General features: G+C 46.1%; 1 protein-coding gene across 5 annotated transcripts; it reads right to left on the bottom strand.

The window, feature by feature from the left end:
• Positions 1–24: 24 nt before the first annotated feature.
• On the bottom strand, positions 25–12002 carry RBBP5 (RB binding protein 5, histone lysine methyltransferase complex subunit). 5 transcript variants are annotated; one of them, XM_080367211.1, is made up of 14 exons: positions 11766–12000; positions 11603–11628; positions 11321–11493; positions 10387–10527; positions 9750–9912; positions 9181–9290; positions 8882–9001; positions 8443–8596; positions 8260–8331; positions 7589–7706; positions 6151–6220; positions 5807–6036; positions 5414–5491; positions 25–1825 (listed from the first exon to the last, which is right to left on the bottom strand). In XM_080367211.1, exons 1-14 carry the CDS (start codon positions 11782–11784, stop codon positions 1800–1802), a joined length of 1500 nt encoding a protein of 499 aa, XP_080223337.1. In that variant the 5' UTR covers positions 11785–12000; the 3' UTR covers positions 25–1799. The 5 variants fall into 5 exon arrangements, with proteins under 5 accessions (XP_080223337.1, XP_080223335.1, XP_080223336.1 ...); XM_080367209.1 differs by having other exon boundaries at positions 5297–5491; XM_080367210.1 differs by having other exon boundaries at positions 25–1828; positions 11766–11999.
• Between the last annotated feature and the right edge of the window lie 2550 nt (positions 12003–14552).

Here is a 14552-nt window from a genome sequence, read left to right on the forward strand (position 1 = left end):
AAAAGCCAAGACTTACCCATTGACTTTAGGAAATAAAACATACCTCTTTATTTACAAAGACAAAAACTAACATCACTACTATATACTACCATCAAGCCAGTATCTGACAAATATTGTACAAAACTACAGATACCAAAAAATAAAATAAGAGATGGAAGAGAATAAACCAAAGACATATACACTACACAGAGAAGTTCTAACAGAAATGAAGGCTGGAGTCTGTGGCAAATCATACGCTTCAAAATGATCTGGAGAACCATTGCCTGTGCATCTTTTAAAGCTTGTGGGGTCAGCCACACCACGTACGGGTGGATTTGACGTAACAGCGTGTCCCAGGAAAGATGAAAGTCATCCTACAAGCAGAAAGAACAAAGAAAACTAATACTGTAATGCATGGGAATGAATGTCATTAAATGAAGCAGGCCACTGTACCAAAGCCGGAGATGAAAATACCAGTTTTCAAAAACCTTCTGATTTAAAGCGCGTCCTCTCTTCCCATGCTTATCTCTCATGCGAGTACTGCATACTTCCGACTGCTAATTAATAAATCTCTTTATGACTCCTCCTCTTGGTTTTTCATGTCTGCAGGATACGTCGAAAATTTAAATACGTAATGATAATCTAAATAATTACATCTGGGGAAAAACTGGAAGTAACTGCACAGGAACTCTAAAAGTCAATCAAGCAAGGGGCATTAGGAATGGAAACTTTCTTTTTACAGGCAGTTGGTCTAGCACAGAGAGGTGTCAGGCTGTAGGTACTGGATAGAGAAAGTGTTTCTTCCCATTCCCACAAAGGGAATATTACAACCATCTTTAAGGTATAAAAGGTTAAAGCATGGCTGGGAATGCACTGTTAGCATTCATCTTTCTTCCGTTCTTGATCCAGAAGTGGGGGAAAAAAACCCTGAAGAACTCCTGTTTCAGTTCAGAGAAATACCAGCTCTGTTTTTTCTCTAACTGCCAGTACCTCCCAGCTAAGGAGGAAACCAATTGTTTCTGGCAGGGCACCTGACAGGAAGGAGACAGAATAAAACCAGTTTCAAGGACAGAATCACAGGCTAGAAGAAAGCATATAAACTGAGTATTTTATCTAGAGCTACTTTCACTGATTCCTTCTCCCATAATCAGAGTCATCCTTCACGTCTAAAATATTCACAATATGAAGATTCATTCTTTGCAGACTTCAGAGGGTGTCTTGAATTCTTCACATTAGACCTCTATCCACATGAGATGAAATCAAACCTGGCACATAATCAGCAGCACTGTTTCACTAAGCATGTCAGCATAGAAGACGTCACACCGAGCTAACAGAAAAGCTGATAAAGTAACGCAGCTGGCACAGAAGGACTTACAACCCACTGAAATGAAAATTAACAGCAAAGAAAGGGAAGTCTGCAGGATACACAGTCATATGGCATCAGGAATAAAAATACATACTTTGGGTATTCTTCAACTCAGGAACAACAAAAATATTCAAAAGAAAATGGCTGATAAGCTCTGGGTACCAGCTCACTTTAGAAATAGTTATATATATCAACACAAAGGCAGTCCAGTTAGTCTCTTTGCAAATCGCACGACCTGAGAGTCAGCATCTTACACCATTCGATGAAGAGGCAGTTAAGGAGAAATGAAGGCCGTTTCCTCTTCCATATTCATTTCTTACAAAAGTCACTCCCTGAATCCATGAACAATCAGTCTGCTGTGTTAGTCAGTTCACTCTGACTGAGCACTTCCATCTATTTTCCACATTATGGTGCCAGTATAGGAAAGAATACAGGAAGATAAAGAAGAGTGTCTTCATAACAATTCTGAGATTGCACCACCTGCTAAAGAGATCAAAGACAGGTGAAAAATAAGTAACCAGACCCAAACAGATGTTACCAGAAACCAGAGACCACCAAATACGGTAGCATTTCCAGAAAAAAAATATGACAGCAAACAAGATTTTCTAGATAAAGCCATTCTTTTCAGAATGACACGTAATCAACAAGATATTACCTACGACAAATTAAGATCTCCAGCCTTTCTGCATTTGTAATTGAGATGACGTGCACAGGCATGGACAAGGTGACTAAGAAACTCGGCTTTAACTCCACAAAGTTGCAAGCAAACTTACCTGGTGTAACATTTTTTGATTCATCAATCCCAAAATCTCAGAGCAAAAGCACAACTGAAACCAAGTTCCACCTAAGTTTGGGTTAAACCAGATTGCTGTATGATTCTATTCTAAAACTATAAAACGGATCAAATATCTCAGTTTGTTTATACTGAAACCTGATTTTGACATAACAGCTTTAAGAGCGAGGCATTTACTATCAGACTGCACAGCACAGTGACACAGACGCAGCTGCACCAGGCTCCAAGCCCGGCCACGCAGCTTGCAGAAAGACACTGTATTATGGGATGTCGGCAAACAGTTTTCAACGGAGAAGTGCTTGTTGTGTGACTGTTTTAGCGGCTGATTAGTTATATCCAAAAGCAACAGCAAGAGGAACTAGCAGAATTAACAGCATCATGCACAAGTGACAGAAAAGGCAGTCTGGCTCCAGGGTGCCAGGCAGGCGGCCTTTTGAATTTCTAAGTGTGCATTTGCACATGGTGGAACATCAGCAACCCCCCAAGAAAACCTGGCTGCCCAAAACAGGGCTTGTAGGTGCAAGCCGTAAAGAGAACAAAGGAAGACAGACAAGGACTTCACGGACTAAGGGACTACCGTGAATTTGGAAAGATCCAAGTGACAGTTTCTTTCTGTGCACTATCTGTTCTTCTCGTAACATGACTCATACAGACACTTCCACCACTGACTACTGAGATCTACTGCATGGATCTGTTAGATCCTCTTAAGTTAACAGCACTAGGAAGCACAATAACAGGCCCTAACGAGAGACACAAGTCCATCATTGCAATATCAATTATTTGCCTGTATCTCAATCAAGCTAAAGAACGCTACCATGGAAAAACACCTTAGAGTGCTCACAGGCAACAAAGCCTGAAAGTAAATTTCAGAGAGCTCTACCGTCTTCAATAGATGATTTCAGAGAGCTCTACAATCTTCAATAGATGATTTCAGAGAGCTCTACCATCTTCAATAGATGCATAAAGTAAGTAGGGAACACGGGTCTAAACCCATCTGTTCGTAAGAAAAGACAATTTCCATTTTACAGTGTCCAAACCCCAAAGCTAACTGTACTGGCACAGGTATGCACATCCCAAGCTCTGCAGCAGTAAAATTCCACTCTTGTCTTTTATAGCAAGTCCAATTGTATTATAACGACTGCCTGGAGCGTTACAGGGAAAACCACAGAAATATCCTCCCAAATATGGCTTTGCAAGGATGTGTAAAAAAAAACCCACAAAAAACCAAGAAAGGAATCTGTCTAGAATGTTGCCTCATTTGAAACACGTTAGAGGAAGTAGGAATAGTATTATCCCAGCTCTCAGAACAGATCAACGCAACAGCTATCGCTGCAAGAAGAAAGCATGCCGAGATCTGTCTACCGATGCAGATCAAGCAAATTAGTAAAACAAGTTGATAACAGAGCTACGTAACCATACCTTGAAAAAGCTGAACAAAACCACTTGCTATTAAAAGTACTTTTCTAAAAACAGACAGCTACTAAAACGGTCAAAATATCCAGCACTGGTTTTTGAAGCAATTGATGACTGAAATTCATTTTGGAAGCCACATTGTTAAGCCTCCAGCGTGTGATCCTTTCTCATTTATATCCTTCTGCATATGCTCATGTTAATTAGCAGCATGATAAAAGAAAGCAAATCAACAGGCCTGCTGATGAAGCTAATGGTTATACTCATTTGGTCTTCAAACCCGCCCTGTCCATCCAGCATGGTACAACAGAGCACTCAGGGTGTGTAACAGATGCCAGCAAAGACACCTGAGGATCTACACAATCCAGATAATTCCTTACTATCAGATTGTAAAACATACTGGATGACCCCTAATGACTTGAGAAGTCAAAAGTGAATCACCCTGTCCAGTAAATCTAACACTAGAAGGTCAGCATTACCTCCCAGGCTACAAACAAGGTCTAAGGACATGCTTGGCTATCTGTTTAATTTCTGGATTTTGCAAGGTGCATTGTGAAAGGATTAAATTGAAGCCCAGAAAACATCCACCACTTTTTCCACGTACAGGCTAAGTTCCTTTTATCCCGTTCCCTTTTTCTGAAAACAGCAATCATCAATACTAGTACAAGCAACGTAACAGGAGCTGAGCAGAAAGGCCAATGAGCAAGGTGGGTAGCACAGGAGCAGCAGTGAGGGAATGAGGGGTGGGTGGGGAATAATATCACTTCTGTACACTATAAAATCCACACCAGCAGCTGCTGAGTTCTAGGAAATGCAAAATTTGATGTATCAATTACATTATGTCTTTGAAGCTGTTCATATATCAACCCTGAGTTCTTCACTATAACCCCCCCCCAAAAAAAAAACCTGGAGTCCACATCAATTCAAACATGTGCTTTCTTTACTGCACTTGAATGAACTTTTCCCAAAGAAGAAGCCGAAGTAGCAAGTAAGACAGATGGGAAACATTTAGTCTCTCCGACACTAAGTCTGGGCCCCAACAAAAGGGACTGCGACAGTCCTGGTTTAGTACAAAATCAACAAAATATGACACCAAAAAAAAAAAGGAAGAAAAAAGGAGAAAAGTCCACCAAAACCCATCCTCGTTTACGGCAACTGTACTTTCTGGGATTTAAATAAGGCTGCTGTGTAGCTAGGAATAGAAAATTCAGCTCCTGAATTTTATTTCAGGGATTGTTTATCAAACGGACCATTATCGGTGCTCCATTTCCTAGTTCTGCTTACAAAACTTTTCTGTTCTTCCGCACTCTGCCTAGTATTGATGGCACAAAATGTCAGTTTCAGCTTCAGAATCCTCCCTCATCACCTACATTTTCCCTCCTCAAAATCGAGCCACCAAAACCAAACATTATTCCTGTTTATGTAAGAGTCAACAGAAGTTACCAAAAATATTAAAGCTATCAAAAGATCTTTTGCTTTTGAAATAGCGCTCAATCTTTACTAAAAACCCGAGTGCTCTTTATATGCAGTAACACAGGGATGGGTAGCAGTTTCATTACAAATACTGAAAGCACTTTCACTTTAAAAAAAAAAAAAAAAGTGAAATTTTACCTATCCTTGACAGCAGCCAAACATTTAGTGAACAAGTGCCATTTGGGAAGATAAAACGCTAATGACTATATTAAGTCAGGGTCTGTACAAAGCAAGGCCACCAAGCAAGCCAACGACGCTCACGCTGGGTTCCTTACCTGTCAAAGGCTGTCCCAGCTCCGCCTGCACTTTACCCTTCGCTGCTCCTTCCAGAGGTAAAGCACCTCTGTCCCCTTTGTAGAGTTTCGGTTTAAATGGAGAATCTTTGTCTTTACCTTTTGATCCTTTAGGCCTGCCTGCTTGCTTCTTCTTGGATTTACCATCTCCCTTCACACCCAGCAGCGGATGGACTTCTGTGGAGAGACAACGTGTTACCAATGTGAATTATCCCTTAAGATGTTTGTATCAGCACACGCAGCCCTTGGGGTTAAGATACAAACAGCATTAAAAATTAGTTTCAGGATGCCTTACTCACTCCTAGCTTGCAAAATGCCAGAAAATTTGTGGAGACGGCAGCTATTAGTAACTGTCATGAGCAGTAACTTCAAAGGAAGGAAAAAATTAAGGAGTGACCTTCTGAACTTCAGGTCTCCAGCCAAAACTAAGGCAAAGCTAAAAACCATCTCAGATGCAGAACCAACAATAAAACAACGGCAGCTTCCACACACCATCATTAGGTACTCCTTGTAGTTCAATGTTGGTGGTTTTGGGCTTCTTCTTTGGTGCCTGAGGTCCATCAGAGGAGGACTGCCTCTTCTTCTCAGAACCTATTCCCTCATCAGTTAAAGAACTCTGAACCGCATCTGGCGGAGGTCCATAAGGGTTTTCTTCTGGATCTTCAACTTCAGGAGCAATGGGTAAGTAAAGCAGAGCCTTGGAGTCCTCCAGTTCTTCATCACTGTGAAGGAAAAAATGTTTGCTTTCACTTAAAACTAGGGGCTATTATAACGTATTATGCAGGCAATATTAGTGATACATTCTCTATTCATACTTTAAAATAATGGTCTTTCACCTGCTACAGAAGGCAGCAATGGGATCCACACTAGTTACATCCACTTCTTCATCTTCTGCAGCATCAGCTCCTGAGAACCAGGGAGAAAAAGACAAGTTCAAGACAGTAAGGAAAAGCCCAAATGAATTGTGCTTGTGAGACAGATTGTGCTTAAGTGTCTAAGCATGCAGAAGCGAGAATTAAAGCAGAAGATAACCCTGAAGTATTTCCTCTTAAATACATCAGGTTTTAAGTTTGGTTTTCTATGTTCTAAGACAGGCCTGTTATTATAAAACACCAGTAATAAAGCTAGATAAAAGATTTAAAATCTTAATGTTTTGTTGTTTTCACTGAACTAGTTCTAAAGCTGATGAAATTTATTTTAGTGCTTAATTCCCACAAGCCAATGTTCCACTTGAATATTAGAAACTGCTAACGAAGAATTAATCTGAATACAAGAAGTGTTGCAAAGCCTGGGAATGAGGAGAGCTCTGTGGTATGCTGGGAATAATTCTGATTTCTTTCACAGTTTAGCTGTCGCCTTTTGGAGTACACAATTTCCTGGCACCACCAAGTGGCCAGGTAGGACTGCCACGGATTGAAATCCAGCACTGCTTCTGGGAGAGCAAGCCTGTACATCTGGGCTGGGAGAGAGTTAATTTTCTCCTGGATAGCTGGTACTGTGCTGTGGTTTGGATTTAGTATGAGAATAATGTTGATAACACACTGATGGTTTAGTTCTTGCTAAGTAGTGTTTACTCTAAATCAAGGACTTTGCAGGTTTCCCCTACTGGGCCAGTGAGCAGGTGCACAAGAAGCCAGGAGGGAGCAGAGCCAGGACAGCTGACCTGAACCAGCCAAAGGGATATTCCATACCATACATCATCATCCTCAGTATATAAACTGGGGGGAGTTGGCCAGGGGCCACCGATCACTGCTTGGGGACTGGTGGGGGCTTCAGACAGCTGGAGGTGAGCAACTGTACTGTGCGTCACTTGGACTTTCTTCCCCCTTGGGTTTTATTACTCTTTCTCTCCTTTTCATTTCAATTGTTGTTGTCATTATGTTCTATTTCAATTATTAAATTGTTATCTCAACCCACGAGTTTTATCTTTTTCTGATTCTCGCCCCCATCCCGCCAGCAGGGGCAGGGGGAGTGTGCGAGCAGCCGTGTGGTACTTAGTTGCTGGCTGAGGTTAAACCACGACAGGTACATTCACTACTGCTCTCTGCTTAAATATATATTGGAGAAGGGAAGCATTTCTAAAAAGAAAATGTTGCATAGCAATTGACAGGGATCATACTGACTCTGTTAGTTCACACACCTTCATTTATCCACTCCCGTTCTGTCATTCAACGCCCACGTGTACTGCCATGATCACTAGTTTTAGTTTTTACTATGGTCATGTAGTCAAGACTACAAACTATTTGCTACAGAGAAATACACTTAATGCAGTACCTGTCTGTTCTGGTTCACTCTTATCTTCATCTTCAATGTCGAACTCTGACTCTCTCTCTTCATACTCGACATTTTCATCCAGCTCTTTGAAGTCAGGCGCAAAGGCACTCCAGTTTTCCTAAACCACAAATTCAAAACGATTTTTACCTTACGCAAAGAAACAGCAGCCATAGTGAGGACTCATATAATTACAATCTCATTCTGCATTAAAATCCCCCAAGCCGCATACAAGATCAAAACAAAACAAAAAAAAGCAAGCCTCATTTCGGTCCACAGTTACACAGCGAATTAGGAACTGCACAAGTTAGTTCGTACTGAAAAAGCAATGTTGTAACGTTCCTTAAATATTGCGAATAAAACAAAGCTGTATGTTCACATCTAGCCACTGCAGTTTTGGCTCGCTCACTCAGATTTCCTGTACTTAAATACATTCAGGACATCATTCCCACACAAAACGTCCCTGTGGTAACAGTTAAGACAACGCAAAGCTTAACTAGTGCAGCAACTGAAGTGTGAGTACCCTCCTCACATTCAACAAGACAAGTTAAGCGGGTGAACCTCAGAAGCTTGCTGAGCGGGGATTTAATAGAGGACTTCAACATGCAACCATTCGGTCTATGAAGACAGAGACCGCTGTGGAATCTCTCAAGGAAACAATCCAAAACACTTACCACTTGATTCTGAGCCCATATTGATACAACACCACTCGAAATAGAAGCAATGATCGGTCTGACAGGATGCCACTAGATTTATTTGAAAGAGAAAAGAGGAGAAGCTTAATTGGTAAATAAAATTAAGAAAGCTTTGTTTTCAAAATAACAAGAAACATAGCAATAGCAGACAGTTATTCTTACTGCTACATCCAAGAGCAACTCTCCTCTGGTCCCATGGAGGATTTTCACTAGGTTTCCAATACTCTTCTCCCAAATGTACAGGGCATGCTGTCGTGCTGAACCCGCCACTATGTATTCACCATCACCAGAGAAACAGCACTTCTTCCACGGTGTCCTGCGTGCAAAGACAGCATCACAAGTTAAACAGTTAAACAACACAAAGTGGAGGATGGAGGACTGCAGGGTGGGCTTGTTCTTCAGGCTGAGATCTTACATACTCCCATCCACAAATATTTAAACTTCAAATCAAATTGTGACAGACAGGTTTCAAACGAAAACAACTGTCCATTACAATTAATAAGATACGGTACTACCCTTCATCCAGACAATCCCCTTAGTGCTGAGCACACAAACCTCACCTTTTTAAGTGAGGCCGACCAGCCATCCTGCTGCCTCTTACCTGTTCACTAAATCCTGCAGCTTCTGCATTGGTTCAGGCTCCCCATCTCGTCCACAGGTTAGAATTTCACGGCCATCATACACCCTGATTATCCGGTCAGCTGTGTTTATTAAAAAGCAGCTGTAGGAAGGAGTGCACAGAACATGCATTGCATTAAGAGGCTAAGAAAATAAAAAAGAACCAGAAAATGTTCCACGAAAGAACTGCAGGAGTTTTTAACACTTTGTACATTCTGTCAAGCTACCCCATAGTTTTCAATTAATCTTTAAAGATACCATTTGATAAATAAAGTAATTCACCTTCCTTTCCGAGCAAATTCAATCGATTTAATAGCTGTGGTGTTGCTGGTTCCAGTTGTCACTCTGAAGGAAGCCACAAGATCCTGAGTGTCTGTTTTTAAGACCAAGATCTGAAGATTAAAGAGACAGAAGGCAATCAGTGTCTTTGTCTTAACTCAATCCCCTTTTGGTACCTTTCGCATCAGCTACTAACCCTGACAACAGAAGCCTCAGCAATCTACACAGGAATAGTTGGGATTCTGCAACTGTAGTTCTACTACAGTTTCTGCGACAGTTCTGCGACATAAACATTGGTTTATTTACACTGGAAAAGGATCCAACAAATATGATCAAAGACAACAGCAACACAAAGACCTAACTCAAAGATTATAGTCTAGAGATCTTCAAAGATAAAGTGTGATGCTTTATTCAGAAGATAATATCAACGCGGTATCAATTATTCAAGAGACATTCAGGAAGCCTTATTTGTACATTAAAACAAAGAACGCAACCCAGAAACATTAAGCATCTTGGCAAAGACAAGAAGTAATCTAAGCTACTGCATCCAATGCTGCCTGCTGAAGTCTCACCTTCCCCTTGGCATTGCCCGTATAAATGTATTCCCCTCGCCTGTCAAAGGAGGCCACGACATTGAGATCAGAATCATCATCCACAGGTAGGACAACGTGCTTGGAGTCTGACAGGGTTAGCATCACCGGTGCTGACTTCATGGGACAAACCAAAACTCTGTTTCTGCAAAGCAGAAAAAGAAAAGTGAGTAGTTTCTCACCTGGAAAAGAATTTCCGCATTTAGAACCTGGGAAAAAAAATCTCAATATATATCAAGAATACATAATACCTCTGTATTTTTATTATTCTATTTTGTCTTTGTTACTTTATCACAAAGTAACACTGAGCTCCTGTCTAATCTCACTTCCTTTCTTTCTCTGGAAGCTTCTCCAAGTTTATGCAGTAACTTGTAAACTCAACGAGAGGTTTCCACGCACATTTCCAAGACTCATTCCCTTGTTTATTCTCCTCCCGTCCTGGTATTTTCATAATAAAGAGAGCCACAACAAATCCAGTTAGGGTCCTTATCACAAGATAATACACCAAGGTCATCTATTAGACTTGGAAAAATCACTCTGCAAACTGCAGTAAAGACATTTTAACAATCATTAGTTCTACCAAAATAAGAGCATTCAACCCTTTTTTCACAGGACTTACTGGTCTCGAGGGTGGTACTGAACTTTCAAGATAGGTGAAGGAAATCGAAATCTCTGGTCGCAGTCTCCTGAGAGCACGTCCCACTGCGACACAATGTTATCAGTCGAAGCACTGACCAGTTTGTGACCATCTCGGCTCCAGCTGCAGTAACAAGAAACAGTTTAAGTAAGGTACTCCGTAAATGCATAAAGCATACATCCACAGTTTAAAATTATCAGACCAACTTATCAGACTCAGTTATAAATTTGTTAGCGTGAGAAAAAAACCAAAGAGCCAAAAACCTAGCAGGCATAACGCATTTCCAGACTCTCTTAAAGGAAAGTATCCTGAAATGTAACTGCGTATCCCACACCGGACTGGCAGTTCAGCGATCAGCAGCGCGGGGTGTTAAGGGCTGTCAGGGCACCGAAGCACCTGATGCTCAGCACTGGGGACACGGGCAAATTCAAGGGGCTGGGAGTCCAGCAATCAGCAGTGCAGGGTGTTAAGGGCCATCAGGGCATCGGAGCCCCTGATATTCAACTAATAGGGGCATAGACAAATTCAAGGGGCTGGCAGCCCAGCAACCAGCAGTGTGGGGTGTTAAGGGCCATCAGGGCATTGGAGCCCCTGACAGCAAACAGGGACATGCGCAAATTCAAGGGGCTGGCAGTCCAGCAACCAGCAGCACCAGGTGTTAAGGGCCATCAGGGCATTGGAGCCCCTGATACTCAACTAACAGGGACACGGCCAAAATCAAGGGGCTGGCAGCCCAGCAACCAGAAGTGCAGGGTGTTAAGGGCTGTCAGGGCGTCAGAGCACGCCCAGCCAACGTGGAGCTGGATCAATTCTAACAAAAAGGAGAGCAGTCTTCCACACTGATGCAAAGGCTGCGAGGTCAGCTGCCACTGAACATCGAATTCCGTCACTCCGAGCAAAGCCGAGCCCTTCTCACCACAGGGAGCAGACGGGGTGGATGTGGGCACTGATGATCTTGGCGATGCCCCTGGTCAGGAAGTCCCAGATGACGATGCGCCCGTCGTTGCAGCCCACGGCCAGCAGCGTGCCCCAGCGGTTGAAGGTGCAGGTGAGGGCCATGCTGATGCAGTCCAGGGTGCCATCGGCCTCCTACGGGGAGAGGGAGCGCAGGGGGCGCTCAGGCCGCCGCCGCCGCCCCGCCGTGCCGCTCGCAGCAGCCGGCGGGCCGGGGGCGGCGGGGGGCGGGGAGCACCATTACCTCGGGGTAGTTCTGGCCGAAGGACTCTGCAAGGAAACGCAACAACAGCGCTTGAGTGAGGGGCGCCCGCCGGCCCGGCCCGCCTGATCGCGCCGCTCCCCGCCGCCCCCCGGCCCGGCCCGGCCCCGCCGCCCCCGGCCCGGCCCCCGCGCCCCCGACCCACCGAGCAGCTCCAGGTTCATCGCGGCCGCCGTCCCGCTCCCTCCGTCCCCGTCGTCGAAGGACCCCGCCGGGGGCCTGCGCCGCGCCGGCCCCGCGTTCGCCTGACGGGCGCCCTCTCCTCCGCCAGCCCCACCGGCGCCTCACGGCCCGCCTCACCCCGCGCCGCGGCGGCCGGGCCCAGCGCCGCTCCCTCCCCTCACGGCGGCGGCGCTCGGCAGCGCGGCGGGGCGCGGGCGCGGGAACAGGCAGCGCGGCGGGCAGCCCGGCGCGTGCGCGGGGGAGCGTTCCGGCTGGGCCCCGCGGCCGGGCGGCGGGGGTTCCGGGGGCGGCGGGGCCGAAGGGAGGAGGGCCCAGGGGCGCCGGACGTGTATGTCCCGGAGGAGGGGGTTCCCAGGGCAGAGGAGATGGGGGGGTGGGGGGTGTCTCCCGGAGGAGGGGGGCTCCGGGAGCGGAGGAGATGACGGGGGGTGTCTCCCGGAGGAGGGGGGTCACGGGGGGCGAGGGTCCCCCAGAGGAGGAGGGTCCCCGGGGTGCAGAAGGGGCCCGTCGTCGTCGTCCCCGAGGAGGAGGGGTCGGGGGGCAGAGGAGGTAGGGGGGGGGGAAATGTCCTGGGGGCAGAGAAGGTGGGGGGTGTCTCCTGGAGGATGGGGGGGGGGGGGGGGGGGAAGAGCGGGAAAGGGGTCCAGGGGTGGCAGATGGGGGTCCCCACAGAGGAGTAAGGTCCTTGGGGGGGGGGGGGGGGGGGGGGGGGGGGGGAAGGGAAAGTGGTGTATCCCGTATCCCGGGGGGGGGGAAGGGTGGGAACTGTATGTCCCAGAGGAGAGGGGTCCCAGGGGCACAGAGAGGGTCCCCCCAGAGGAGGGGGTGGGGGGGGGGGGTGTCCCGGGGGCAGCGCCCACCCCCAGCTCATTCACGTCTCTTGCAGCACAGGCACGAAAGAGTAACAGCAACAACTTTATAATAAAATCCAAGGGCTGAGCTCGGCCGTCGCCGTTCGTGCGCTGCCCTGCGCGCGGAAAGCTCCGTACATTTTCCTACAACGCCGTAACACGCGTAACACCCGCGCCCTGCTGCAGGGACAGCGAGTGCTGGTTGGGGCTTGAGCCCCCCAAGAGGTTGGAGCATCTAAGGGGGCAGCTTACTCCTGAAGGGGCAGGTCTGCAGGTCTGCATGGGAGAGAAGGGAAAAAAAAACCCCAAACCCCCCCCCCCCCCCCACAACACACAGAAAAATTAAAAAAAAAAAAAAAAAGCCACCATAGAAAAACAAGGAAAAAGCCCACAGAAAAAAAGAAAAAAAAAAAAACAAAAACACACAGGAAAAGAAGAAAGGAACCCCAGAAAAAGAAAAAAGGGAAAAATAAAACCCCGGTGGGGGGGGGAGAAAGAAAAAAAGAAAAAAGGGAAAAATAAAACCCCGGGGGGGGGGGGGGGGGGGGGGAAGAAAAAAAGAAAAAAGGGAAAAATAAAACCCCGGGGGGGGGGGGGAAGAAAACAAACCCCAGAAAAAGGAGAAAACAAACCCCAGAAAAAGGAGAAAACAAACCCCAGAAAAAGGAGAAAACAAACCCCAGAAAAAGGAGAAAACAAACCCCAGAAAAAGGAGAAAACAAACCCCAGAAAAAGGAGAAAACAAACCCCAGAAAAAGGAGAAAACAAACCCCAGAAAAAGGAGAAAACAAACCCCAGAAAAAGGAGAAAACAAACGAAAAAGCAGTAAAAGAAAAAAAGGCATTAGTCATGTAACTTAAGGTAAAATTAGCAGGTTGAGGGAAGGCGGGGGTCACTCTCCCCATCCCCAAATAGTGCACCCATGCAGGCTCCGGGGGTGGGATGGGGTTAGAGCCCCCCAGCCTCCCTACAGGCCAACTCCGCACCTGCTTTTCAGTCCCAAGACAAGGTATTTCATGTAAAAGTCATAACCCTCTGAATTAAGGTAATTGGTGCTTCAAAACCCCCGTTCTGCAGGGGCAGCACGGCGCTGCTGGGGCACTGAAGCCCCCCAAACCTCACTCGCAGAGGGTGGGTGAGCGCCCTTCCCCCCCCCCCCACTGGGTGCAGTGGAAGGAAAACCTTCAAACCAGGCTAGGCAGCCCGACGTGCCCGGCAAGGTGCTGGCACCTCTCCGGCTGTACCGAAACCTTGCCGTGACCTGCCACGCTCACAGCAGAGCCACTTCAGCCGTGCAAAAGCCTTTTTTCCAAAATTTTAGGCCTGATCTCCGCTTTCGGCTTACAGGAGGGGCAGGGGAGATGTTTACTCCTCACTGTTCACAAAAATCAGGCTCAGCCTCCAGGACTGAGCTTGGTTTAAGTAGCAACGATGACTGTACTGGAACAGCAGGTGCTGGTTTGTGTCCGCTACCTGGTTAGGTGTGGTATGCCGTACGATGCTCGAGTTATCAGTACTCTTTTACAACAACAGTAAAACATACCATAATAAACACCTTCAGTGGACTGAGGCGATAGAGGCAGCCTTATCTGGGGAGAAAAGCACCTGCTCTGCTCAGCCGCTGCACTAGGCTCAGCGCTACTACAGGTTGGTACTGCTTTCAGTTTACAATCTGTGGGATCTTCTAAGAAAGTAACTATTCACCTTGTTTTCTTTGCTCTAACGGGGGGGGGGGGGGGGGGGGGGGGGGGGAGAGCACTAGTTTTAAAATAAACAGGAGGGGGTGAAATCTCAGAACAAGTTCAGTCAGGCAGACTTTATACCCAACAGAAGAAAAAAAATAAAATAAATGCAGAGGAGTAGCTGTACTGAGTTTGGGAAAACCGGAAGATCTACAA

Source organism: Falco punctatus, assembly GCF_963210335.1.
Source record: "Falco punctatus genome assembly, chromosome: 17".
In the NCBI taxonomy this organism is placed as follows: domain Eukaryota; kingdom Metazoa; phylum Chordata; class Aves; order Falconiformes; family Falconidae; genus Falco; species Falco punctatus.

What these genes read in the sequence shown, in the direction of transcription:
- RBBP5 (XM_080367207.1), bottom strand. An exon ending in TCGGCCAGAACTACCCCGAG is followed by an intron (nt 11,494 to 11,602) that starts GTAATGGTGCTC and finishes CTCTCCCCGTAG; the next exon opens with GAGGCCGATGGCACCCTGGA. An exon ending in GAATTTGCTCGGAAAGGAAG is followed by an intron (nt 9,002 to 9,180) that starts GTGAATTACTTT and finishes TCCTTCCTACAG; the next exon opens with CTGCTTTTTAATAAACACAG.